This window comes from Rattus norvegicus, chromosome 5 (genome assembly GCF_021556685.1).
Source record: "Rattus norvegicus strain SHRSP/BbbUtx chromosome 5, alternate assembly SHRSP_T2T, whole genome shotgun sequence".
NCBI lineage: Eukaryota > Metazoa > Chordata > Mammalia > Rodentia > Muridae > Rattus > Rattus norvegicus.
Genome location: NC_141538.1, coordinates 168,952,637 through 168,977,629, shown reverse-complemented (window position 1 = coordinate 168,977,629; position 24,993 = coordinate 168,952,637). Strand labels below are relative to the sequence as shown.

Genomic DNA, 24,993 nt, shown 5'->3' with positions numbered 1-24,993 from the left:
AAGACCACATCGGCAGCCTGGCGTTCCGACCCCAGTGGCATTTTCATAGAGGGGACCCGACAGCCCATTGTCACGGTGGGGCTGGGTTTGATTTTTTTTTTTTCCATTATGCACTGATGAAATCCCCATGTCTGCCTCTCATTCTCTCTTGCTTTGCAGGGCTGAAGTGGTATTAGGGAACATCATTAAGAAGAAGGGGTGGAGGTAATTATCCAGTTCTCTGTGGTTTGTCTCCAGGGCACACAAGGAAGGCTGGGGGTGGGGTGGGTTGCAACATAGGAGGGGCCATGCATGCCGGGTTCCCGGGTATGATGGGCAGGCCATCTGTCTGGGACAGGACTGGACTTGGATGGCAGTGGGAACCGTGAGAGTTTGTGGATGGCTCTTTCGTGATCACCACAGGAGTGGCCCATCAAGCCCCTTGTGCGGTTTTTCCTTTATGGCTTCTTACTGTTACGTTTATTTATTTATACATGGTGGGTACGTGGCACGTTGTATCAAGCTTGACCGCACATACCCCTCCTCACTGCGCCAGCTCACCAGCCCCCTTCTTTCTCCTTCTCTTTATTTTTATAGTTAAAAAAAAAAGTTAATTATACTGCGAGGGCCAGTGCTAGGCAGTAGCAAGAATACTGCTGAGGGCTAGGAATGTGGTTGGGTGCTTGCCAGCCCTGGGTTCAATTCCCAGCACTGCATAAACAAGGTGACATGGTACAGGCACACCGGTAATCCCAATACTCAGGAGGTAAGAGGCAGAATGATCGGCCATTCAAGGCCACCTCAGCCACTCGAACCCCTGCCATGCACGCAGCAAGTTCTGCCCGTGGCCTCCCTGTCCACTACGAGCCTCGGCTCACACGGCTTTTCCTGCAGAAAGGGAGGGCTTCTCAGAACAGAAGTAGCCCCTGCCCCTCCACGAGGGAGTGGGCCTTCATACCACAGTGGGCGCCATGCGAGCAGCTAAGGCTGGGGTCCCGGGGTTCACTATGTCCCTAAGTAGGTACACAGTTCAGTTCTCTGCAGGGGTTCCTAAGCGGTCTTCAGCCAAATGAACTGCCCCTAAGCATTCCCAGATAGGCTAGGTGTAACAGGTTCCTGCGAATGCCTTTGACTCTCAGCTGGACCCCATCTTCTCTGCCCAGCCAAGAACCTTAGAGATCAGTTCAACCCGCAGAAGCTCACTGTCCCCATCTGTAAAGGGACCAGTGCATGAGTAGGGAGAGGCTGTCTAGACCGGAAAGTCACCAGTCGAGACTGACAAGACTGCTAGGCCTGGGGGGGGGGGGGGGGGTGGCAGGGCTCAGCCCAGCACCCAGCTATATCATGTCCCTCGGTGCTTAGAAGGTGATGGAGTTCAAAGGTAGCAAAATGGGAACTTGTCTCAGTCACTGTTCTATTGCTATGAGGAGGCTGAAAGATCCCCCCCCAGCACCCAGATCACAGTGTTGGGAGCTTAGCTACACTTTTTGGTGGGGAGATTCAAACACTGGGCCTGGCACCCAGCAAGAAGGTCACAGTTCAGAAATGCCCATTCACACCGAGCTCCCAGGTGAGACAGGGACACTTGGTAAAAGCTGAGGGAAGACCAAAAGAGCCATCCAGGTCCAGTAACACCCTCCCCCTCTTCTACCCTGCAGACGGTCCAGCCTTGTCATCACCACCAAGATCTTCTGGGGCGGAAAGTAAGTGTTGGGGTTGCAATGCCCCCAGGGGTAGCAGCTCACTGCAGCCCAGCTTGCAAGGCTGGGGCCAGGGTCACATGGTAGCCTTGAGGAGGGAGGGCATGGCAGCCTCTGCACAGCCACCCACAGGCTGGTACCCATTCAAGTCTGGGGACCACAGCCATTGACGTAATCCCAAAATGCAAGAAACTTTGGCCCAATTTGTCTGTCACTCGGACGTTGCTTAATTTTTGTTATTTCTACTTACATGGTGACATTATAAACATTCCAGAAAGCAGAAAACGGTGAACTGTCTAAACCCTCTTAAAGTCCCTGCTGGGCTACCTATACCACTCTGCCTGTTTCCAGGTGTCCGAGTCTGTACTCTCTACAGGGCAAAGGGCAAAGTTCATCTCACGGGGGTTGTAAGTGTGGTTTCTAGGCTGAGGAAGTGGCTCAGTTAGAAGAGCGTTTGCCAGACAGGCCTGAAGGCCTGGGCTCCTCATATCCCACCAGTTAAGTGCACTGGTTTCATGACTGTAATTACAGCACCTCAAAGGCAGAGGAAGCAAAAACTAAAGGCCATCCACGGCTATGCAATAAATTTGAGGCTGGCCTGGGACAAAAAACAAAACAAAACAAAACAGGAAAAGAAAAGAAAAATTTAAAACGTATATGATTCGTTCTTAACTTTAAAGAAAAAAATCTGTAACTGGGCTCACATCTGTAATCCCTGATTCTTGGGAAGCTGAGACAGAGGGATTATGAGTTTGAGGCCACCCTGAGCTAAGCAGAGAGGAACCATCTCAAAAAGCATAAACACATAAATCCAAGCTGGGCAGATGATATTGAAAGCCTCGTCCCCACACCGCCTTGGGGCAGCGTCTAGGAGCCCACCTGAGCCCGTAGTTGTCACCTGCAGATGTCGAATTTCCCGACCTGCTTTTTTCCTGGCATCGTATGATAAATAATATCCCCGAACCAACTGCAACATCTCCTACCCTGTTGGCCTGTTTTTCAGGGCAGAGACCGAGAGAGGCCTTTCCCGGAAGCACATAATCGAAGGTGAGGAGGGACTCTAACCATGGTGTCCCCAGCACATGACTAAAGCTAAGAAGTGTAGTGGCTCACCCTTTTTTTTCAGTGATCCAGCCCAGGTCTCGACCCTGGGGTACACTGAGCCCTCCTTTGGCCATCCCTTTCTGCTCCAAAAAGATATGAGGTGTGGGGAGGGGACCTGCAGAGGGTGTTCCCACTGGCCAGATTTTGGGGCAGGCTGAGTATGTGCTGACTGAATGGTCTTACGGGAGAGCCAGCACCTCCCTGAGCTTGTGTCAAAGGGTCTAGAAAGCAGGGCTATGAGGGTATACCCCCGACTCAGGGCTGCTGGGAATAGCAAAATGCTGCCCAGAGTGGGGGTGACTGGATGACGGCTCTACCATCCTCGAGTCACATTTCCTCTAAGTAATATTCTTCATAACGAACATCATAATGGGGGCTTTGGTACCTGGCCCTCTCACCTCAGACCCAGCTTTCACCCTAGCTGTTGGCTCCGGGCTGTTGGGAGGTCAGTGGCTTGTGTATGCCCAACACCAGCAGCCTTACGTACAGTTAGTTAATACCGCACCCTCCTTGTGTGGTACCATAGCCAGCTCTGCTAGTTGCATAGAGACCACCAGGTCCTGAGAGTGGCCCAAAGGGCATGTATCCATTTGGTCTCAGGACATTTGACCAGTAGCTCCTCTGACATCCTCTGGAATGGCCAGCATGCCCACTCCCTTTAGGATGTGCCTCATGTCTTGGCATCTCCTTGGGACACTCACCTGCCCTAAAGCTCTACATGACATGAGCCTGCCCTCACCCCTCTCTTGCCCCCTGAGCCAAGTCCAAGGGTGGGTCTAGAAACACAAACAGCTGACCCTCCTGCTCTTCTCCCAGGACTGAAAGCTTCCCTGGAGAGGCTGCAGCTGGAGTACGTGGATGTGGTTTTTGCCAACCGCCCAGACCCCAACACACCCATGGAAGGTAGGTCGACCAGTTATCCCCCTTGCCAGTTCAGGTCAACCAGTTAGCTCCCTAACCACGCAGAGCAGAACCAATTCTGAAGTTTTGGTAACTGTCAAGCACACCCACACTCAGCACTCAGGACAGAGGTGGCCAGGCCCCCGGGTTGGGGAGGGATGGCCCCAGGCACTAATCTTGTTCTGTGAACTGGTTGTGTCCAGGACTTCTCCCCTGGCTGCGTTCTCTTTGCTCAGTGGTTGGTATTTTGTGCAGCGGTGTCTGTCGGGGACCACTGAACTCTTTCATTCTGGATTCCCTGGGAGGGCTTAGAGGTCTTCTGCTCTAGTGGGGTCTCATTGCCTGAAGGAGACTGAGCACTCGGTGCTTTGAAGAGCTAGCTGTCTGGGTTTCTTTAGCGTTTATTTATCCCCTCCGATGCCCGGTCCCTCCATCTCTCCCACCCGCTGCCTCGGCATCTTCTCATTTTTGCTTCGCTGCTTCAGGGACTTGGGAGGTTAAGTTGAACTGGTTATTACGTCTCCATTTGCTTTTACATATATACTGCACTTGTGTGTGTGTGTATATATATATCTATATCTCCTTTCTTTTTAACAGAACTCTGTTCTGTGCGATGATTTGTGCCCTTCTGTCCTGCCCTTTATCATACCAGGCCTCTGTGTTCCCACAGCGATAAACTCTGGTCTCTTTAAACCTTTCTTTTATCAGCAGGGGACCCATTTAGTTCCTTCAAGTCACGGACATTCATCATTGAAGGTACACAGTACCCTCATCCGACTATTGACTCTGTGTCCGAGCTGCATTTTATGAGACAGTACTTTTATTCACGACGCTCCGTCCCCCGCCCCATGACAAACTTCTCCATAAAATGCATAAGGGGTGGGGAACGTGCCCCTGTGAGGACATCGTGCAAGCAAAGCGAAAGCAAAATGGCATCCGAGCCCCTTGTTGTCCATCCATGCTGCCATCCCCATCCCCTCCCTCCCGACGTGCATGTTTCTCCCCACCCACCCCCCAGCTCCATGCTTGCGGTGCCGTGACCTGATGAGGCCGGCTGGCTTCCTGCCGGGGTCTTCTCTTGATCTGAGGATGCTCCTCCAGTCCCTGCCTGGGAAGTTGACCTTGGATGATATGATAGGGTTTCCAGAAGGGTCCTGTGACCCCTAAGAAGACTTAATCTATCTCATAGCTCACACTTGTTAAGCTCTAGCCTCCAACAGAGGAACAGAACACCAGCCAGCAAGATACCCTGCCTACCATGCCGGTTCCTTGTGAGTGCCCTGGCTCTGTGGTCACTCATGGCTGCTCATGTAGCAGCCAGGACACTCCATCGAAATGGAGTGATTCTCTTCCTTGGAGAATATGTACATGAGTTGGCATGGTGCCAAGGCCCAGGGCATTCTTGGGCCATGCTTGGTATCTGCCTCCCCCACAATCAGCAGAACCGTCTAGAACTGCACCTCCAAGGGTAGCCATTTGTCCCCCTAGGAGCTGGGCAACATTCCAGCTGCCTGCCACCTGGTGCTGCCACCTGACCCCTCCTATGTATTATTTGTGACGCTGCAAAGATGCCCTGGGTTTTGGCTGCAGCTGGAAGGAGCTGGCACCGCTGCTTCTGTCCAGCAGTATTAATTATTGAGGTGAAAGACTGCCGTCCCTAAGTGTCACTATTTCAGGGTCCACTGACATGTTGGAGTGCAGTGCTCCAGAACATGTGTCCAACATCTAGCCTGCCTCTGCCCACATCCCCCAGGTGCCTAGGTCCCCCCACCCCTCAGAACAGCCGGTCACACCAGACTCCTGTCCATCGGCCTGGTTCCCAGACACCAGACTGTCTCCATCTCTCTCATTGCATGGGTAGGACATAGTGCAGACCTTCATAACCGTGACCAGACAGAACTCTGAGGGAGGATGGGGAGAGGGACTGATGTGAGCTGACCTCTTGGCTTCCCTGTCTCCGGCATGTGGACCTAAGCCCTGGCTGAAAAAGAATAGGGGAACCATGCTGCATGGTCTTGGGTGCCCCCCCAAGAGTGTTTCTAAAAATCCTAACAAGGACAGCCCGTCAAGGAGTCCCAGGAACCTCTAGGTCTCTCGAAAGCATCCCAATCAGGCTGGATGTAGCTCATGTCATTCAAAGCCAGTGATTCAGGGAAGGTCCCAGAAGACCCAACCTCTTTTCTCATATGACCCCAAAGATCCACAGTCCCTGACCTCAGAAGACAGGCAAGGGCAGAGTTGCCCTGCAGAAGCAGAGTGAATTGTGACTTCCCTGGCATTCTGGGTGAACTTACTGGGACCACTCTACCAGAAACCTCGCAGCCTCAGTACCAGATATGAGGACGCCCTGCCTGGATCCCGCCACGAATAGACCTCAGCCAAAGAAGTATAGGGACCCAGAATGAGTAATAAGACGGCCAAAACAGGGTAGACAGGAACTAGCACTGTTACCCCATTTGAGGACGTTGTGACTCCAGTGCTCTTTGAAGGCAGGCCCCCAGAACAACTCTGGCTTTCTCTTCTTCCTCCCCTCCCTTCTCTCTCGGTCCCCGCCATGGCCAGGGATCTGCCGCTGGGATGGGTGGAGCATTCGGAGGTGAGGCAGATGTTGCCAATGTGATTTTAGAAACACTTGCCCCTCTCCATTCCTACCCGCCTTTGGCTGTCCACCTTGCAAGCACTGTATCAGACCTGCGGGGGATCCATGGAGCTGACCCTCACCCCACCAAGGCCACCTTCTGTTTTAACCACCAGCACATCCCTAAGAGGCAAAACAGCCAAGGGGGGAGATCTACACGTGGTAGGGACTTTCAACCAGGGCAGAGAGCCATCCACAATGAAGGCTTCTGTTATGACCTGTTTTTTGACCACACTCCCCACTCCAGTCCCCTCTTGGCCCCCCCTCCCACCCTGGTGATCCCTTTCTTCTCCCAGTTCCCTTTGTACTTTCAACTGGCAGATTTTTATGGCCCCCAAAACTCTTGACTCTAAGGAAGACTGTGTTGTGGTGAGGAGAGTCCTACTCTTGCCCTAGAAGAAGATGGGGTGTGTGGGGGCGGTTAAGTCGGTTACTCCTTGGGATGTTGTAAGTTCTGGCTTTTGTGGAACCCCACAGCTATCTGCTCTAGACCTTGACTCCTCACAGACGGACAATTAAACCCCCACACACTCCCTCCCACCCCCTCCCCACTGCCATTACCACGAGAATAGCATGTCCTGAGTGAGGGGAGACTCCAGCATGGGCACGGTCTGCCCAAAACTTTGAACTTCTGCTTATGGCTCCCCAGGCACTGAGACAGGAAAGCCCCAGCCTCAAGGGGCCTGCCTTGGTCCGTACAGACACCAGCCATCCTGCCCTCTCTGAGGTCCTCAGGCACTCAGTGAGAGTGGCCTTTCGGAACCTGCAGAGCTGTGTGGCAAGCTTTGCTGGTGTCACCGCCTTGACCAGGCTGACTGTAGCCTTCATCCCGCTGGTTGATCCCCCCCTAAGTGACCAGGGTTCCCATTTCCTCCTTCTAGAGTCTAAGACCCGCTCTTGGGCTTCACCTTTCATTCCTGTAGCCAGCCACGGAGACCTCCGTCTACCTACCTATAAGCCTTTTGCAAGGATCCAGGCAAGCCTCACCTTGTCAGAGAAACTTCTCTTCAGGATTTCCGGTCCATTTCCTTTTCTCCGGGAATCTCCCCTTCCCAACACCCACACCCAGCTCTGGGAGCCAGGAAGTACACTGCTTGCAAGACGCCTTTGCAGCCTGCTCCCTCCTCCTGGCAACCCTACATGCATCTGCAGACCATTCCCCGGCTGGCCCTTTGCCCCAGCTGTCCCAAACATGGTCTCCCTTCTCTCTCTCCCTCTCAGAGACTGTGCGGGCCATGACCCATGTCATCAACCAAGGGATGGCCATGTACTGGGGCACATCACGCTGGAGCTCCATGGAGATCATGGTAGGGTAACACCCGTGTGTCCACGGGCATGGGGTTTTTTTGTGGGAGGAGGAACTGAGACTCTGGCACATGTGCACGGTGGGAGGGTGTGGTTGGCATAGGCATGGGTCTCAACTTGACTCATGGGGACACAGGGCCCCTGCATCGACGGCTTGCCCTCTGAGACTCAGTTTCCAGATCTGTAGAACAAGCCTGCAGGCATGGCTTACCCTTGTGGCCTGCTGGGAAAACCTATAGGAAACTTTAAGCATAGTGTTAGAGCCTAAGCAAGCCTTGGCACCTATGCCGCTCGCGGCTTGCCAGGATGCTCTGTTAGAGTTGAGATTTAACCTCTACAGTGCCTGCCACAGGAGGTAAATGCTGATGTCGCCCCATGTCTCAAATGGGAGGTCAGCGACGGGGGGGGGGGGTGAAGTCCCACGCTTAAGGTCACACTGTCCTAGTTCAAAACTGATACCCAGATGATGACACCGGCCAAAACCTGGGCTGTCTTTGAGAATGACTGACCCAGCTGCTAGGACCCGAATTCTATTGATCCGTGGTTTCTCCCTTCATCCATGTTCTCAGGAAAGCATCCCCCAATAATTGTCCTCTTCTTCCATGGCAGCCATCAGAGGCTAGAGCAGCCTATGTCCCTAGGTGTTCTGTGGTGTCCCTGAAGCGAGGGCCCAGAGGAAGAGGCTGCCTTCGTTCTGCAGCCTGAGGGCAGAGGAGTAGTAGACAGTCTTTCCTGACCACCCAGCCTCCCTACCCACGCCTCCATGCCACGCCCAACCTTACCCCGCCTATGCATGGTTCCCAGCATTCCTGCTTCATTCTGTGATGTCAGGAAGTGCAGAGGGATTTTTTTGTTGTTGTCGTTTCAAATCCTGGGGGACTTAAGAAGACCCTGGCATCACTCAGGAACCTCTGTCAGCCATCTTGCTCTGACTCCCCACAGCCAGCACGGGACTCAGAAAAATCTGAGTGTTGTTATCCCACTTTATAGATGAGGAAGCCGAGTCCCAGACTAAAGTGGGACAGGGCCTCCCTAAGTGGCAAGCATGTCCCCCACCATACAACTGTCTACCCACAGTAGCGAGCTCACCCCATCCATGGAATTCGAGGGAGCATCTTCAAGCCAAGGCCCCAAGCTCCTGATCCGAGGGTTAGCAGAAAGAGCTGCTGCCTCCCAAAGACAGTTGCTACCACAACTGTCATAGGTCCAGGGCCACAAGGCAACAGCCATGCTGGCCGGCTGGCAAAGTAGGAGTGCCCGTCAGAAGCCAGGCCCAATTGAAAGGGCCCATTAGAACCGTGTGACAAATGGGGAAACTGAGGTACCAGTGATCCCATTTGCCCCAGCCTCAGATGTTACTACATTGTGACTCCTTCAAGGACCATTAAGTCTTGGGATTCCAAAGCCCACCCTCTTCATGGCTCACAGGGACCTGCATAGGACTCTCAGGAAAGTGGGGTATTGGGGAACGGCAAGGTCCCTGTGGCCTCAGGTCTGCTGATGGCAACGATCTGCTTCTGCACCACAGGAGGCCTACTCGGTGGCTCGGCAGTTCAACCTGATCCCGCCCATCTGCGAGCAAGCGGAATACCACATGTTCCAGAGGGAGAAGGTAGAGGTCCAGCTGCCAGAGCTGTTCCACAAGATAGGTGGGTACTGTCCTACCTTGAACACAGCCACGCCTCACTCCCCTCAGGACCCGGCATGACCTCACCCACTCTCTCCTGCACTCTCTCAGGAGTAGGTGCCATGACCTGGTCCCCTCTGGCCTGCGGCATCGTCTCAGGGAAGTATGACAGTGGCATCCCACCCTACTCCAGAGCCTCTCTGAAGGTGAGCACAGCCGGGCACGGGAGGGATGCCTTTGACATAAGAATGTAGATACAGGCCTTCCTCCCACCTCGGGGGCTGGCCCCAGGTAAGCACACCCATGAACCACTTCCCAACCTTAGCCTCTTCCAGGTTGGACAGTCACAATACAGACTGGCCACTAATATATGGTTTGCTCTCTCCCCCATGATTCCCCAACACTCCATCTCGGACCCCAGACAAAGCCAACCAAGGGTTGGCCCAAAGTCCAATCCCATCCCCTTGCTGAATGACCCAGGAAGCATGACAGTGCTCATATTCAGGAGACAAAAACCCTGGATCCCAACTTTAGGTCTCACTGTCTTCCCCAGACTGAGTCATAGAGGAGCCAATGGTGGGCAGCCGGTACTTCTGGCTCAGTCTACCACAAGCCTTCTCTCCTTTATGATATGAAGCCTAGCCCAGGGCAAGCATGAGGCCAGGGGACAAAAGAGCTGGAAGAAGTCTCTAGAGGAAAAGTCAGCTACCTGCATCGGGAGGTCCAGGGGCCATCCCTTCCCTTACCTGGGCTTTCCTCTTCCCAGGGCTACCAGTGGTTGAAGGACAAGATCCTGAGTGAGGAGGGTCGCCGCCAGCAAGCCAAACTGAAGGAACTGCAGGCCATTGCAGAGCGCCTAGGCTGCACCCTCCCACAGCTGGCCATAGGTAATGGGCTCTGGTCACAGTGGTGAGATGCCTGTCCCTGGGGTCCCCGAGGGCCTGGACTGTACCTTTCCAGCGGTCTTTAGGTAATATGTCTAGCTACCCTGAGGAAAGGGGCCCTGGAAAGAAAGGTAGGGACCCCTGGACAGACCCCCATGTTGACCAAGGTAAAGACTCTCAGGGGCAGAGTTAGAATCTGTGTCCCTTTAAGAGCCTAGACTACCAGCCTAGACCCTCAGGCAGCTAGCCAGGGGTCATGGAGGAGAAAAGGGATCTTTGAACACTTGGGCCACCTCTCCAGGAGAGACAATATGGCCGGAACCTCTCCTAGAAGCTCCTTGGGTAAACTCTCCCCATACTGTGGAGCATTCCAAGCTCCCTCGGGCCCCAGACGAGAGCTGGGGTACCTCCATCCAGGCATACTCGGGCAGGCCCTGCAAAGGGTACCGCCCTCCTCACCTCCGGTTCTGCTGCCCACAGCCTGGTGCCTGAGGAACGAGGGCGTCAGCTCCGTGCTCCTGGGTGCTTCCAATGCAGAACAACTTATGGAGAACATTGGAGCAATACAGGTGAGATTCGGGACCCTGCTGGGGGGCTCAGGTATCCCCCAGCCTTCCCAGAGACGCAGCTTCACTGGACACCTTTCCAGGAATGTAGGGCACACGGGGATGGCAGCGAGTCCTGCTCACACAGAGCCGGCCCTCACAGAATCAGACATAAGCGTTGTGAGTGGGCATGTTGAGAGAGCCATCGCTGTGAGCGGAGAGGCCAGAGCAGCCAAGGATGCGAGAGGCATTAGAGACCCGAAAGCGTTAAAAAGACAGGAGGCCTTGAGACAAACTCAGAAAGGCTTGAGGGAGCAGAAGGAGCTGTGCAGAGAGCCCTCTGGTTAACGGGAGGTCAGAGGACCTGGAGCAGAGGGGCACACCCTGGAGCTGAAATGGAGGTTTTGACGTGGCCAACTAGGCGTTTAGAAGGCTACTGCTGGGGCTCTTGGCCTGGAGGGAGGCCACTTTCAGACTTGATAGGGCCTAATGACAGTAGCCAAAGCTATAGATCCCTGGCGGGCGAGAAGCACAGAGTAGAAGAGTCACCCCCTCTCCTTCAGGCCAGACTGCGCTACACTCTTATCCTTGCGTGCAGGTCCTTCCAAAATTGTCGTCCTCCATCGTCCACGAGATCGACAGCATTCTGGGCAATAAACCCTACAGCAAAAAGGACTATAGATCCTAAGTCACCCCACCCCGCCCCCCCCCAGCTCCCCCAGCTCGGACAGTTCCCGGTTCCCTCCTCGTCTCTCGTTCGCTCGCTTCTGCCGTTTCAAAGCCAAATTGCAGAGTGTGGTTCACACCCAACGGGAAAACACCATGCCCAGACGTCACCGGGGATTGATCTCGTCACCGGGGATTGATCTCGAGTCACCGCCCAACGCAGCCTGCCGCTTCCTCGCTGGATGCGACCCGACGGGTGCCAGGGGATGGCATCAATTAGGGGCACATCCAGAGGCTCCCACCCAAGCCTGCCACCCCTGCTTATCCCTCAAGAAGAAACACTTGCCCCCAGCCGTGGCCCTCCATCGAGATTCGAGAAGCCATGGCCGGGTGGAGGTCTAGTCCTCGGAGCGGCCGGGGCTGGCCTCTCTGCCAGGAACCCGTCTCAGAAGAGGGGCGTGCACCCCTCTCCCAGAGCCCCTGGTTAGAGCAGGGCCTCCCTCTTTCCATGGACACCAGGCACTTTGTTCAGGGCTGGCCTGGGATCCCACTCTTCCCAGGCCTTGACCTGCCCCATGCACCCACTGGGCCTTGGCTGGGACTACCTAGCTGGCCCTCAGCCCCTCCCTTACCCTTGCTGGCAGGGGCAGGGATCCCAGCTGGCTTTCCCAGCATCTTCTATCCTATGTGTGACATACAACTGCCGAGCCCCCAACAGGGAAGCTCAGCAGGCTTGGATGGAGCCCATTGGAGTAAGCCTCTCAAGACAGACACTAGTGGACAAGTGTGGCAGCTGGCCCCACCGCAGGCAGGTGGCAGCAGGCTGGGCCCAAACTTGCAAGACCATATTGCTCTCATAGACCTTCCTCTGATACCTCTGCTGTGCTGGGGGGGGAGTGGGCTCACGACATGGGCTTTGCACACATGAAGCACTTAGAGCTCCCTAGGGCTTCCATATTGCGAGCCAAGGGACCAAGGGAGCAGCAGCTCCAGTAACAGTCTCCGTGTTGTAAGAAAAGACCTCTCCCTAGGAAAATGGCTAGGACCACCCATTCCTTTCTGCATACCCTTATGCTGTCCTAGGGCAGGATAGAGAGACGGAGAGTGGGAAGGATGGACACCCCCTTATTAGTGGGAGCTAGATGGATGTAGACGCCAGGAAGCCTACAGGTTTGGGCAGTGCATGCTGCCTGGAGGCCCAATCCCGTGGTCTTATGATGCTCTAGGGGACAGGGTCCTACCCAGCTGGCTCCCCAGGAGACCCAAGTCTCCTGCCCTGGACAGGTCGTGGCCAGCTCCCAGGCACAAGCCCTGGACCATAGTGCCATGGCTACCTTCTGTAGCTGCTATTCCAAGGCTCCTCTCTGCCGCTCTTAAGGCTGGGCAGAGGTTAGGACTGGGGTAAGGGGTAGGGTTATGGGGTAGAGACGGGAAGAAAAGCAGACAGGGTGAGTAGCTTCCTCTCACACGCAACCCCCCTGTAACCCCTGGGCTCTCAAACCTTCAATGCTCATAGCGCTGACCCCTGAGACCTCAGAAGCAGCCCTGCGGGTGTGGGGATGGAGGCCACTGGGCTCTGGTACTTCTATGTCTGACTAGAGCAGCCAGCTTCCCAGACAGGGCCCTGCAGTGGCCCGGCAGGAAGTGCCAGACCTGTCCACACAGCTGGCCTTGGCCCTGCTTGCTACGTGGGCCAGGCATTCAGGGATGCCCACAGTAGGAGCCGCTGCCTGCCTGTGAACCACACCTCAGAGCTATCCTCCTGCTGGGCATGTGCAAGAGACAGGAAAACAGGCCGTAGGGCTAAGGCCCACAGGAGCCCAGATGCAGACAACCTCCTGGAAGACATTTTAGCCAAATGTTTCTGAGAGGTTTCCTTCCACACCCCCCTCTTGAAGCATTGGGGATTTGCATCTTAAGCTTCTGTGGGGGTGGGGGGTGGAGGAGGAGGGACTTGGGAGGCCACAGAAGTCGATCAAGTGCAGACAGCCTATAAATGGGAGCTTGTCCCGGGCCCTCAAAGGGTCTAAGGCTAGCCCCTCCCTCCATGGCCTCTCCTTCCTTTAGTCCAACTGCCTGCTGGTCAGACCAAGCCAGCCTCTCTCCACCCTCTTGAAGTAGTCTGTCAGGCCTGGTGCAGGAGGAGGGCTATGTATAGGATCTGGCACATGGAGCCCTGCTCCTGCTCATCCCAGACCCAGGGTCCTGAGGCACAGCAGGGCACCTGGGTGCCCGCTCTGGCCGTGTACATAACGTGCTTTCTCTCCCCATTTTTTAACGAGCGTGGCTCCTCGCTAACTGCACCCCACCAAGGCCGACCGCAAACGCCTCCAGCTTCCTGACAGACTCGGACCAAGGTGCGGCCCGTATTTATGGAATGGCAAATAAAACCCGAGCCCTTTGGTCTCCACGTTGCCGTCCTCTCCTTTCCTCAGAGACAGCCCCGGAGGGAGGGCAAAGCCATCGACTGCAGGGAGGCTAAGATCTTGGGTTCCCCACCCCACCCACCCTCAAAGCCAACTCTACAGCTGAGGGCAAGATGGCAGGAAGGGAGCAAGTGCAGGGTGCAGGAATGGGGTGACAGATGACATCCCTGAAGCCTGTGGGAGATACAGGTGCTGGACTCCGTGGCCCACCAACACAACTCTGCTGAGGCTTCCAAAGGCCCAGGGCCGATGGCTGGGAAGGACCAGCCGGCTGCTGTTCCCCGGTTGGTGGGTTTGGCAAAGCACCTGGGTCACTTCGTCGTCGTGTCTGGGGTCACCATTAGGAGGCACGCCCTCCAGCAACACTGCTACTTGAGGTTTCCCCTCCTTCCCTGTGAGCCGTGGGTACAAATCGTAAATGTAGAAGGTTTGAGAAAGGACCCTCGCCTTCCCAGCCACTCACTCCATCCCCGTCCTGAGTCATTGAGGCTAAGAACTACAGCAAGTCCGTCCCTTCCCAAAGGGTTTATTAAAACACAGAAACCAAAACATACACAGAGAATACGAGTGGAGATAACACTGGCTAGTCCGTCCCGCCTCCCTCAGGACGGCCTTCAGAGGGGCTCCCATGTGTGCCCTTGGGACCCCTGCTGGGATGCTCCCAGCTGGCGCCAAGCACCTACTCTGACTTCACCAGGGTGTGCTGGATTGGGCAAGGGTGGGACAGATGCCAGCGTGGCCCGGGGAAGGAAGGGAACTGCCTGCAGTCTAGCTTGACCCTGGCAGGCCGCAGAGGGGGCCCTCCCTCCTCTCCAGGTCAGGTGGAAGAGCTCTGGTCCCTATGTGGCTATGTGGAGAGTTCAGGACATACACACACACCCAACAGGCCCTTTCCGGGTAGTCGTACCTAAAAAAATACTTTCGTTTTTTTTCTTTTAAAAAAAAATCTGAAAATTAAGAGGGAAAATTTCCATAAACACAAGGACACCAAAGACTTTGGGCTGACACACCACAACCTGTAAACTTCCGGGTATATAAATCGGGCGGGTGGGCCTCCTCTTCCTTGCTGTGTTCTGTGTAGGAGCGCCGTGGGGGGCGACTGTCCACCCTTGTGGGTAGGCCAAGACAGTGAAGCTGAGGGAGGAGATCAGCCTAGGTCTCCAACCCCCTTCCTTGGCGTGCACTAAAAGCTCCAAGCATCAACTCTCACCTGCTCTGTTGGACGGCAAAGATCGCTGTCCCCCTAGCCCACCCTCAGCGTTCCCCCTGCAGGACTCAAGATTTAGATGGGTTGCCCGTGTCACTGAGCCAGCAACCCACATGGGTTAGGGAGCTCCCAGAGGGTGGGGGAGGGAGCCCTGACTGACAGGTGGCCCTGGGGGAAGGGAGTGGAGTTAAGTAGTTCACAGCAGGAGTTCGTGAAGGGTACCCTCAGATGTTGTAACTCTGACCCCAAACTCCCTATGTCACCTGAGAGCCACCCCATACGGTCCACAGAAACCTGATAGTAAGCCAAAGTAGCCGGAAATGTCCGCTGTGGCTCTGACAGCTCGGGCACGAGGACCCAATTCTACCAGCAGCAAAACTAGAACCACCTCAAGATGCCACCTCCACCCCCACTATTCTCTAGCAGGAGACAGCTCAAGGGCCAAGATGAGAACACTCTGAAGGGCTTTGTCCTCTCCTCAGCTGCCTGGGCAGTCTACCCTCGACAGCTGGCCACAGGGAACACAGACCCTCCCAGGCCAGCAGCGGGCTCAGGTCAAGGAGGCTGCGGAGAGAAGGCCACAGAGGGTGTGTATATCCTAGGAAAAAGCAGAGATGGACAGACAAAGCAAGACTCAGGGAAGGGAGGAACCCCTGAAGTCTAGTCAGAGACACAGACCCTATTCTGTCCTGCGTGAACCTGAAGGCCCAAATCTCAGGATGTCACTGCTGAAGGAGGACGCAGAGTTGTGAACGAGGCCAACAGGGCTGACCATCTTGCCCAGTGGGATTAGCACAGAGACCCTGGGTGGAGGAGTGAGCTAGAGAAGACACTGCCACACAGAGGACAAGCCCTTCTTAGTAAGCGGGGTCAGCCACCATAACGCATTCAGGCCTACAGAGGTCCTGTCTGCGACCAGAGTCCCCTCCTCCCCCTCTGCCTACCCACAGTGTGTGGCCAGTTGCTGGCCTTAAGATTTGGATAGTAGACACTCGAGTGCCACAGTAGAAGAAGCCGTGGGGGTCCAGCCCTCCAGGAGCAGAGGAGGAACAAATGTGCACATCTGAGCTAAGCAAGGCCAGCCGCCTGCCCAAGTGTCCTCAAAACAAGCCATGGAGACCTGCCTCCATTCTTCGTAGGCCCAGAGATGCTGCATACACACGACTCCTTTCCAGAGAGAATCCGACCCCTTCCAAGCTCCCTCAGACCCAGCTGGCTTCTCTCCACAAGCCCTTTCCTCATCGTCAGGATATACTGAACCCCAGGATATCTCCAGGTTGAGCCAGGGCCCGTGAGGAGGTCACACACAAGCCTGGAGCCCGGGAGGCTCTACCCCACCTACACCCCAGCATGAAGCATTGCATGGTGCCACAGGCTGGGGTGGAGCAAGACAAGCTGGCGTGCCAACAGTGACACACACGGGAAGATGGTCCTGGTACTCTAAGCCTTCCCCGCAGGAAATGAGACCGGAAGTCTTGAAGGCTCCAGCTAGGAAGATGTAAAGAAGCCATCGGTCCAGCCCCACCTCCAAGCACAGCTGTCTCCATACCCTCTGAGAACCAGCAAAGGCCCCTGTGGCCCCTACTTCATGCAGAAGTCGCCCTCGCCAAGACCTCTCTAGGACCGACACGAAAGAGATAAATTCAGCCTCCGGGGGGCGCTGTTGGCATCTGTGGCCCAGGATGCTCAGCACACGGCATGGAAGTCCATGCCGCGGGGAGTGGGACATATCTCCCAGGGCCACACAACAAACACCCACCCTTCTCTGAGACACCAGCTAGCACCTGTCTACAACCACCCCCCTGCAGACAGAAAATGTCCAGAAACCCCTGCAGGAGGTCTCGGTCTGCTCTACCCGCACAGATACCCTCGCTTCAACCTGACACACATCATCGCTGCCGCCACCACCCGTCCCCTGGGAGAGAGAGATTCCAAAGCCCTTGAGATAACATGCTCCTGCCAGGAAATGCAATGTACCTGCCACTCTCCAGACCTGATCCCCTCCCCCGCTAGCACTAGGGTCCCAAGCAGGCAGGCAGGGGGCTGGAGCGGAAGGGTAGTCACACGGGTGCAGTCAAGGGGCTGGGGGGGGGGGACATACTAAGGGTTTCCAGAACACTGGATGCTGCATTTCTCCCCAGCCCCGCAGTGAGTCCATAGAGCAGCAGCACCAAGGGCCTCCAAAAAGCTGAGCTTCCCCTTGAGGTCTGGAGCCGGTGACAGACAGGAGCGTCGTGAATCTGAATCTTCCACACGTCATCCAACTTTTTATCAAGACAAACATGTTCTCATCTTCAGTAGGAAAGTGCAAAAAAAAAAAAAAATACAGGTAAATGGAATCTCCTCTAAGTAAGTCACTCTGGAAATGGTGCTGGGACCTTGCCGGGCGTGGCTGTCCGATGGGATGCTGTGTGGAAGAACACTTCAGCTACGATGAGGTGGCACTTCTGGACTCTTGCACAGCCAGCCTGGGCCTGTCCTCCGTGTGATAGAATTGCTTGTTTTCCCTTTTGTACCCCGACACGGCACCAACTCCTAAAAAGGCTGTAGCTTTTCTCTCCCGTGGGGCAGGTGGCTTGGCTGCAAAAGGCAAACCAGTGGGTTATGAGATTGGGTGGCCAGGTATCCGCAGGCACCCGGCTGTCTGTCCACACTGGCCACAGTTATGGCCAGAGGGAGTCCCAGAGTTAAGATCCCCTAGCCACGGGCCTTTGGGCTTGATGTGCTGCACCCAAGTGCTGGAGTCCCAGCATCCAGCAGGCCCAGCCTGGAAGCCTCTGGCCTGGAATCTACTGTACAGGAACAGACAGGTCTTAGGGAGAGCCAGCAGGACTAGTGACTTCTCTGAACGGCACCCTTCTCTACTCCCAAAGCCATTAACACACTCAAGCCCTCAGGCACTCCCTCCCCCTAGTCCTGAACAGAGAATGTGGGTATGAGACAAGCAGCAACTATCCTTGGGGACAACCATCATGCAGGACAGTGGAGGCAGGACAGGGCTCCAGGCTAGGAGCAGTGACCGATGGGACCAATGACACATGGCCAGGAACATAGGTGCACACACAGATGTCCACATGCACACACACATACATACACATACACACACACACACACCACACACACACACACACACGCAAAGCCATGACCACATGGGGCCAATGACACATGGCCATGGACACATGTGTACACACAGATGTCCATATGCACATACACACACACACACACACACACACACATATATACACATACACACACATACACACATACACACACACACCCACGCGCGCACGCGCGCACAAAGCCATGACCACATAAGGCCAATGACACATGGCCAAGAACACCTCTGCACATACAGATGTCCACATGCAAACACACACATACATATACATGCACACACGCACTCACACACACACATACATGCAAAGTCATGACCACACAGGGCCAATGACACATACAGATGCCCACAAGTGTGAACACACACACACACACACACACGTACACACGCACGCACACATGAAGCCATGACTAAGTCTAAGCTAGAATGTGATGCAAAAGTCTCCAAGGCTCAGAGGCACGAATCAATGAATGCACAGACAGGACACGCTGGAGCGTATGGGACAGTGGGGTGGCCAGCAAGCACCCTCACCTCAGCTGGAAAGGAACGCTGAAACAGGGGGAAGTCACGAGGATGGCTAGATGTCTGCCAAGGAGAGATCAGAGCATGGGCTTGCCTGGTATCCCCAGCATCGGGCAGGCTGGGCCCCAAAGGGGCGCTGTGTGCATGCTGCCCGGAAGCGGATGGGGACCTACCAGTCACATAGGGCCCCAGGGGCATCTGGTTGTAGTTGACAATCCCTCCCGGTCCGGGGCCCCGGAAGTTGGGCCCAAAGCTGTTGTTGTACATCTGAGAGGAGCCGAAAGCGCCCTGGAGGCAAGGACCAGCTTTACAGGTGACAACCAGAACATCGCCCAGCCCCCACCCAGGGGCGCCCACCCACGTGACCCGGGGGGTCTCAGGCCCGCGATGCGGTGTGCAGGCCAGACCTGACCTGCTGGATGGTAGGGTCACCGGCGCGGTTGGTCAGGCGACTCAGGATGCTGCGTTCCGACATCTGCAGACGGGCGGCCACCGGGGGGATGCGTGATAACATGGAGGGCAAGCGTGTCACATCTGCTTTCATATCACTCAGCAGCTCTTCCAGCTGGTTCAGGACTGCAGGGTGGGAAGGCCTGAGAATGGAGGGCTTGGGTCTGCCCTCCACAGCTGCCATACAGGGAGTGGCCGAGACAAGCGGCACGGCACGCCCCCGAAAGTGGACACCGTGGGATGTTCCTCACCAGGCTCTCTAGAGCCTGGGAAGCCCAAGATTGACAATTGGAGAAACAAGGTTTGCAAGAAATACTCGTCCAGCCGCCCCTCCTGACAGAAAAAAGCTCTGGACCCTTGACCCTCTCTGCTCACTAGGTCCCTGGGAACACAAAACATAGCCAGACCTTCATGTGTGAGCAAAGTGTTAGACATCCCACTTCTGGGGTGTGCCCTGCCCCCAATGAGCTGGGAGCCCCCAGACCAGAAAGGCAGAGATCGGAGGTAAGACACAAAGGATACTCTGAGCAAATTGTCCCCCTTCCTAAATTCCAGCGCCCTTGCCCCAAGATGGTGAAGCTTAAGATTTATTACTGCAGGCACAGGACTCATTCATGCCTACACAGGGTAGCAATGTGAGCATTGGTGAGCCCTCCAATCTCCCATACCTCTGTGCCCCCCTTGCCCTGTGCAGCCTGCCCCCTCCTTATTGGCATCTCTTTGAAGGACTTAAAAGGGATGACCACATTGCCCTGTAGGTGAAATGAGACACTAGACCTGGTCCCGGCAGCCTCACCCTCACCCTATCAACACCTCCAATCTAGGCCAAGCATGCTCCCTGGGCAAGATTGGAGGTGCTCCCCGATAGAGCAGGGAGCGGGCTCACTCACCCTTGTGCAGGACAGCGTTGGCGGGCTTGTTCCCGGCAAGGGACTCCTTGGATAGGTGCTGGTGGCTCTCGGCAAGGCACTCCACCTCTGCCAGGCGAGCATTGAGCGCCATGGCTGGGTGGTTGGGATCCTGGGTCATGTTGAGGTACGCTGCCCTCCGGAGCTGCTCCTCGATCACCAGCGCCTGCTCCAGCAGCTGGGGGTGTGGAGGCGACAGCACTGGCCTGGCCCCTCCTCCCACAGAGCCACCGTGCCCCTCCCCCACTGGCACCCACTGAAGCTGAGGCTCTGGGCTGCAAGAGAAGGCTCCCCTCCTACCATCCCTCTCCCCGTAATCTACTGGCCCTAGGAATGTTCTGCAAACCGAGTTCTCCAACCGCATCCCCTGAGCAGTGGGGAATGCCCACACACTGGAGCCTTGCCCACATGGGTTGGCTGTCTCCTCAGAGGAGAGTCTGGCCCAGGTCTCGGTACAGGGATGGGTGAGGGGACTAACATCCTTGAAGGCCTACCTTGAACCGACGGGCCAAGAACTTATTCTTCATCTCCAGGTAGTTACCCTTATGAACCTCAGACTTGAAAGGCTCATTTAGGATCATGTACCTCGGGTCATTCTGAATGTCCTGCCAGCGGGCATAGCCATGCCTGAGGGGTGCAGTTAAGGGCGAAGCTCGTCACAGGAACGAGGGGTTCGACGGGAAGGGTGAGGTGGGAGCAACTGGGTCCCAGCTTGCCGTCTGTGCAGAACACCCAGGCAAGTTACAGCCTCAGCCCCAAGATAAGCAAGCAGCTGGCAATAAAGACGTCAATGACACAGCAGGCTCTGACAGGTGCCAGACGGGGGCACGGAGGTCCCCGAGCGGTGATCCCATTCCCGCACCCAACATGGACCCGTGTAAGTCCCGGCCTCCAAAACCTAATGACCTTATCCAGATGTGATCAAAAAAGGAGCTGGGGGGAAGGCTCCTAAATCCGACAGCTGCGTCAGGAAAGGGGATTTGGGGCTTGGGGCATGACGCAGTCAGATGGCCAGATGACAACAGAATGTGACAGAGAGACAAGGAGGCCTACCAAGGAGCGTCAAGCTTTTGGGAAGTCACCAGAAGCTGGGAGATAAAGGAAGGTCCTCCCAGAGCCTGTGGGTCCACTAGAGCCAGAGAAACCGACCAGAGTCCTCCCAGTCTGACTGAGCAAGGATACGTCACAATGCCTGCCAGCAGCCAGTAGTCATGGCGACGGTGCCAGATTTCGTAGATTTTCCCCGAGGACACAGCTGCCCGTTCCTCATTCTGCCACAGCGTGTGCAGCTCTGAAGAGAGGGGCTTAGGTAGGCAGACTGGAGATCCTCCCCCCAACCCCTGGCTTACACACGGGCTTGCTCAACACCGGCCATCAGAGGCCTACTGCTCCAGGATTGCTAAGAGGAGCATGTGAGGAACCATCATCAAACCCTCACAGCCCATAATAAAATTACCATCGGCCCAGACTCCTGGGAGCCGCAGTGAGGACGTGGGACCAACAGCCCAGTCCCCCGGTCCACTCTCCCACCTCCGTACCTGTGAAACCACCATCTGCAATGTTGAACATGAACTTGAATTTCCCGTTCTTGTCTTCTTTCTTGCCCTCCTCGTCTTCCTCTCTGTCGCCGTTTTGCTGGGTCTCTGTGGGCTCCTTCTCCTCGGCCTTGGGGTCATCTGTGGGGGAGAGGACAGGCCATGCTCACCAGCTCAAAGCCCTGTCCAGCATGGGACGCAGTGTGCTCGCACCTGGGCCCTTAGAAAGGGAGAGCGGCCCTACCCCCTTCCATTCTGAGCGGGGAGGCAGGTTCCAGGCCCTGGCACCCCTCCCCAAACACGGGAGACGCTCAGAACACCATGAAGGGAGAATTCAAATCTGACCAGAGCAAAGAAACTGAGCCACAGATGTCTGTGACCGGCTCGCCCCCCTCCGAGGATGACTGGGGTGATGGGAGGGGTGGGGAGAGGGGCAGGAAGAATCTGTCTCCTGGCAAGAGTCACCCTGATAGGAGGAACTTGCAAGTCCAGGCTCCTGCCCTCTGGCTTCAATCAGGACTCCCCAGACAGCACCCAGGTGGCTGACCAGAGGGCATGAGGCAGGGCACAGGAAGAAGCCCCCACCTGGCCTGAAATCGTTGCTGTGACTCAGGCTTAGCTCCAGCTTGTCTGGGACAGGTTCCTTGTCCGGTAGTGTTTCCTCTGCAAACAAAACAAGGAAGTGGGGCTCGTGGGCAGAGAGGGACCCCCCTCTCCATCAGAATTGTTACACTGACTCCAACAGGCACAGCCTAGAGAGCACCCTGGGAGGGCAGGCTGGCCTCTCTGCAAGCCTCCATAGAGAAGCACCTTCAGTCCAGGTCTGCCAAATACACCTTAGACCAAAAGAACCCACGCTTCAGTCAAAATAGATGTGTGCACGAGACATTGTGTGCACACGTGACATTGTGTGTGCACGTGGAAAGGGTGCGTGTCCGTAACTGTGAAGGCCAGAGAGGGACACTTGTGTCACCCTTAATTATCATCCTACTTGTGCTCTTGAGACAGCCCTGTTAAGCCTGGATTTGGCTAGACTGGCCAGCAAGCCCCAGGCCTCCTGTCTCCCTGTGTCCTCAGCCCTGGACTTTACGGGCTTGCTCTGTATTTGGGGGTTGGTTGGTTGTTGGGGGAGGGGTTGGCTTGGGGTTGAGATTTCTTTTGTTTTACAAAGAGAGCCATCTCCCGACCTCCCAAAGTGAACTTGAAAACCAGATCTATCAAGAGGGAGGGTTCTTCGGGAGAAAGATGCTAAACGCCAAAACAGATATTCAGCTAACCACACAGTCTGGTGCAGCCCTGCAGTCGCAGCGAGATTGTAACATAGATTTTCTCAAGGAGTGACCGATCTCGGCAAACGCCATCAAGTAGATTAAAACAAGACCTTAGCGGTATAATTAACAAGCTCGCCCTGATGATCTGAAGTGGGTATTAAGAACCTCACACCCAGATAGAGGTCTTTTTCCGGTACTCAAAAGGCATTTACAAACACCAGTCGAGTTAAGCCAGAAGACAAGTTTGACAGTATCGGGTGGGCGGACCCCTGCTTTCAAACAAGAACCTTGTCATCGAGCCATAACCCAAGGACCCCAAACTTTACAGGACAGGATTAGAGTGTTTATAGAGACCCTTTGGCCCTTCCACTAGCGGACGGTGGGACGCAGCCCGCACCCAGGCAGGGAACAGCCTGCACTGTGGTTCCCTCACTTGCCCAGGGCTGCAGAGGACATGGACTGCTCCGAGAAAGCCCTACCTTTCAGTGGCTGCTCCGGAGAGCCCTGAGCCTTCTCCACCTCCTCCATCCTCTCCTCCCGAGCTCTGTCCTTGCTGTCTGAGCTCTGATGTTTGTCTTCAGCCTCTACTCTGTCCAGGGCAGTTGGCAGGGCCTGGAAGGACAAGCAAGGAAGCTGCAGGACCTGGGAATACACACAGGGCTGGGAGCCCTCAACCCCAGATGTCTCTACTTGCTCCCTGCCCTAGTCCCCCAGGCCCAAGTACTGGCTGGTTTTGTGAGTCAACTTGACACAAGCTGGAGTTATCACAGAGAAAGGAGCCTCAGTTGAGGAAATGCCTCCATGACATCCAGCTGTAAGGCATTTTTCTCAACTAATGATTAAGTGTAGGAGGGAGGGCCCATGGTGGGTGGCACCATCCCTGGGCTAGTAGTCCTGGGTTCTATAAGAGAGCAAGCTGAGCAAGCCAGGGGAAGCGAGCCAGTAAGTAACATGCCTCCATGGCCTCTGCATCAGCTCCTGCTTCCTGACCTGTGTGAGTTCCACTCCTGACTTCCTTTGGTGATGAACAGCAATGTGGAAGTGTAAGCTGAATAAACCCTTTCCTCCCCAACTTGCTTCTTGGTCATGGTGTTTGTGCAGGAATAGAAACCCTGACTAAGACACCCAGCGACCAGAACTGGGAACCAGGAAGGCCAGGGCTGTACCCATCTGGACCTGACAAGTTCCACCCACACACAGGCCCAGCCACCAGTGATCTCCATACCTGGATTTCCAGGGACTTCTTTGGCTTCTGTGTGCCTGACTCCTTCTCGTCCGTGTAGCCCAGCTGGGCTTCCATTTTGTCTGCTGTACCAAGGGGAAAAGGTGAGACACATGGGTGTAGAGGGGACAAGGGAGCAGGGTGGGGAACAGAGTGCAGGTGAGAGAGAGGTCTGGCCTCGTCGGTGCTCCACAATGGGAGACATGTTCAGGAGTGATGAGCAAGCCTCCAGGCCAGGCTTCCAACCCTTGTAGGACCTTGGCCTGGCTGGTGAGGCCACAGCGGGCACTGTCAGGCTGAAGTAAGCCCAGCATCTCAGTCGCTCACTGGAAGCAGGAGAGGGAGCATGGCCCAGGGTTGGATTTCTTTTTGGGGTGATGGGAATGTTCAGTGGGATCCAATGAGCCAGAAGTTTTGGAAAGGCACATTGCGTGGCACATATGTGAGTACAATCTCAAAGCTGTCGCTAAAGGAAAAGCCTGACAAGTTGTTTGGGGCAGGGGACCCTTACACTGTGTATCCACAGAGGCCTTGGTCCACCTCCCCTGACCTAAAGCTCTCCCAGGCTCTCCCTAAGCCCAGACCTGGCAGGCCCAGCGGAGCCGGTGGGAGCTGTGCAGGGCTGGCAGGCACGGGTGTGTTGGGGTCCGAGGAGATGACCTCGCCTGGCTTCTTGCCCTCAGGCCCCTCGGGGACCAGGTCTGGGGTGCTGTACTTGCCGTTGACATGTTCAAACTCCTGCACCTGGGGCAGTAGGAGGATAGGTCACCTCTCAGAGACAGCCCACAAGACCGAGTGCACCGTGGGTCTGGGGTGCTGCCCTACCCGAGGTTAATAAGGTCAGACGTCCTTCTGACCTAAACTTCTACTGATGTCTCCGTTCCTTAGAGCCCAACCTCCCGGCTTCAGCCTCCCACCCGTCACCCTACAGGGCTCCTCTGGTCTGTCTCAGACCTAGCTAGCTGTGTGGCCTGAAGTAGGCATTTGTC

General features: G+C 55.5%; 2 protein-coding genes across 44 annotated transcripts in view; one reads left to right on the top strand and one right to left on the bottom strand.

The window, feature by feature from the left end:
• Positions 1–13,758, top strand: part of Kcnab2 (potassium voltage-gated channel subfamily A regulatory beta subunit 2) — an 88,209-nt gene extending 74,451 nt beyond the window's left edge. For 9 of the 21 annotated variants that reach the window (NM_001429748.1, NM_017304.3, NM_001429747.1 and 6 more), the window contains 10 exon segments: positions 160–204; positions 1,638–1,682; positions 2,683–2,726; positions 3,600–3,686; positions 7,543–7,628; positions 9,155–9,275; positions 9,365–9,459; positions 10,020–10,140; positions 10,618–10,706; positions 11,281–13,758. In NM_001429748.1, coding sequence (NP_001416677.1) covers positions 160–204; positions 1,638–1,682; positions 2,683–2,726; positions 3,600–3,686; positions 7,543–7,628; positions 9,155–9,275; positions 9,365–9,459; positions 10,020–10,140; positions 10,618–10,706; positions 11,281–11,370 — 823 coding nt within the window. In that variant the 3' untranslated portion in view covers positions 11,371–13,758. 21 annotated transcript variants of the gene reach the window in all.
• Positions 13,759–14,280: 522 nt separating this feature from the next.
• The window catches only part of Chd5 (chromodomain helicase DNA binding protein 5), a 50,980-nt gene continuing 40,267 nt past the window's right edge, over positions 14,281–24,993 (bottom strand). For 5 of the 23 annotated variants that reach the window (XM_087551259.1, XM_087551262.1, XM_087551261.1 and 2 more), the window contains exons 31-41: positions 24,589–24,748; positions 24,008–24,090; positions 23,262–23,394; positions 22,097–22,174; positions 21,515–21,652; positions 21,159–21,267; positions 20,471–20,603; positions 19,959–20,154; positions 19,031–19,194; positions 18,792–18,906; positions 14,281–17,561 (exon numbers count right to left, since the gene is read on the bottom strand). In XM_087551259.1, coding sequence (XP_087407385.1) covers positions 17,410–17,561; positions 18,792–18,906; positions 19,031–19,194; positions 19,959–20,154; positions 20,471–20,603; positions 21,159–21,267; positions 21,515–21,652; positions 22,097–22,174; positions 23,262–23,394; positions 24,008–24,090; positions 24,589–24,748 — 1,461 coding nt within the window. In that variant the 3' untranslated portion in view covers positions 14,281–17,409. 23 annotated transcript variants of the gene reach the window in all.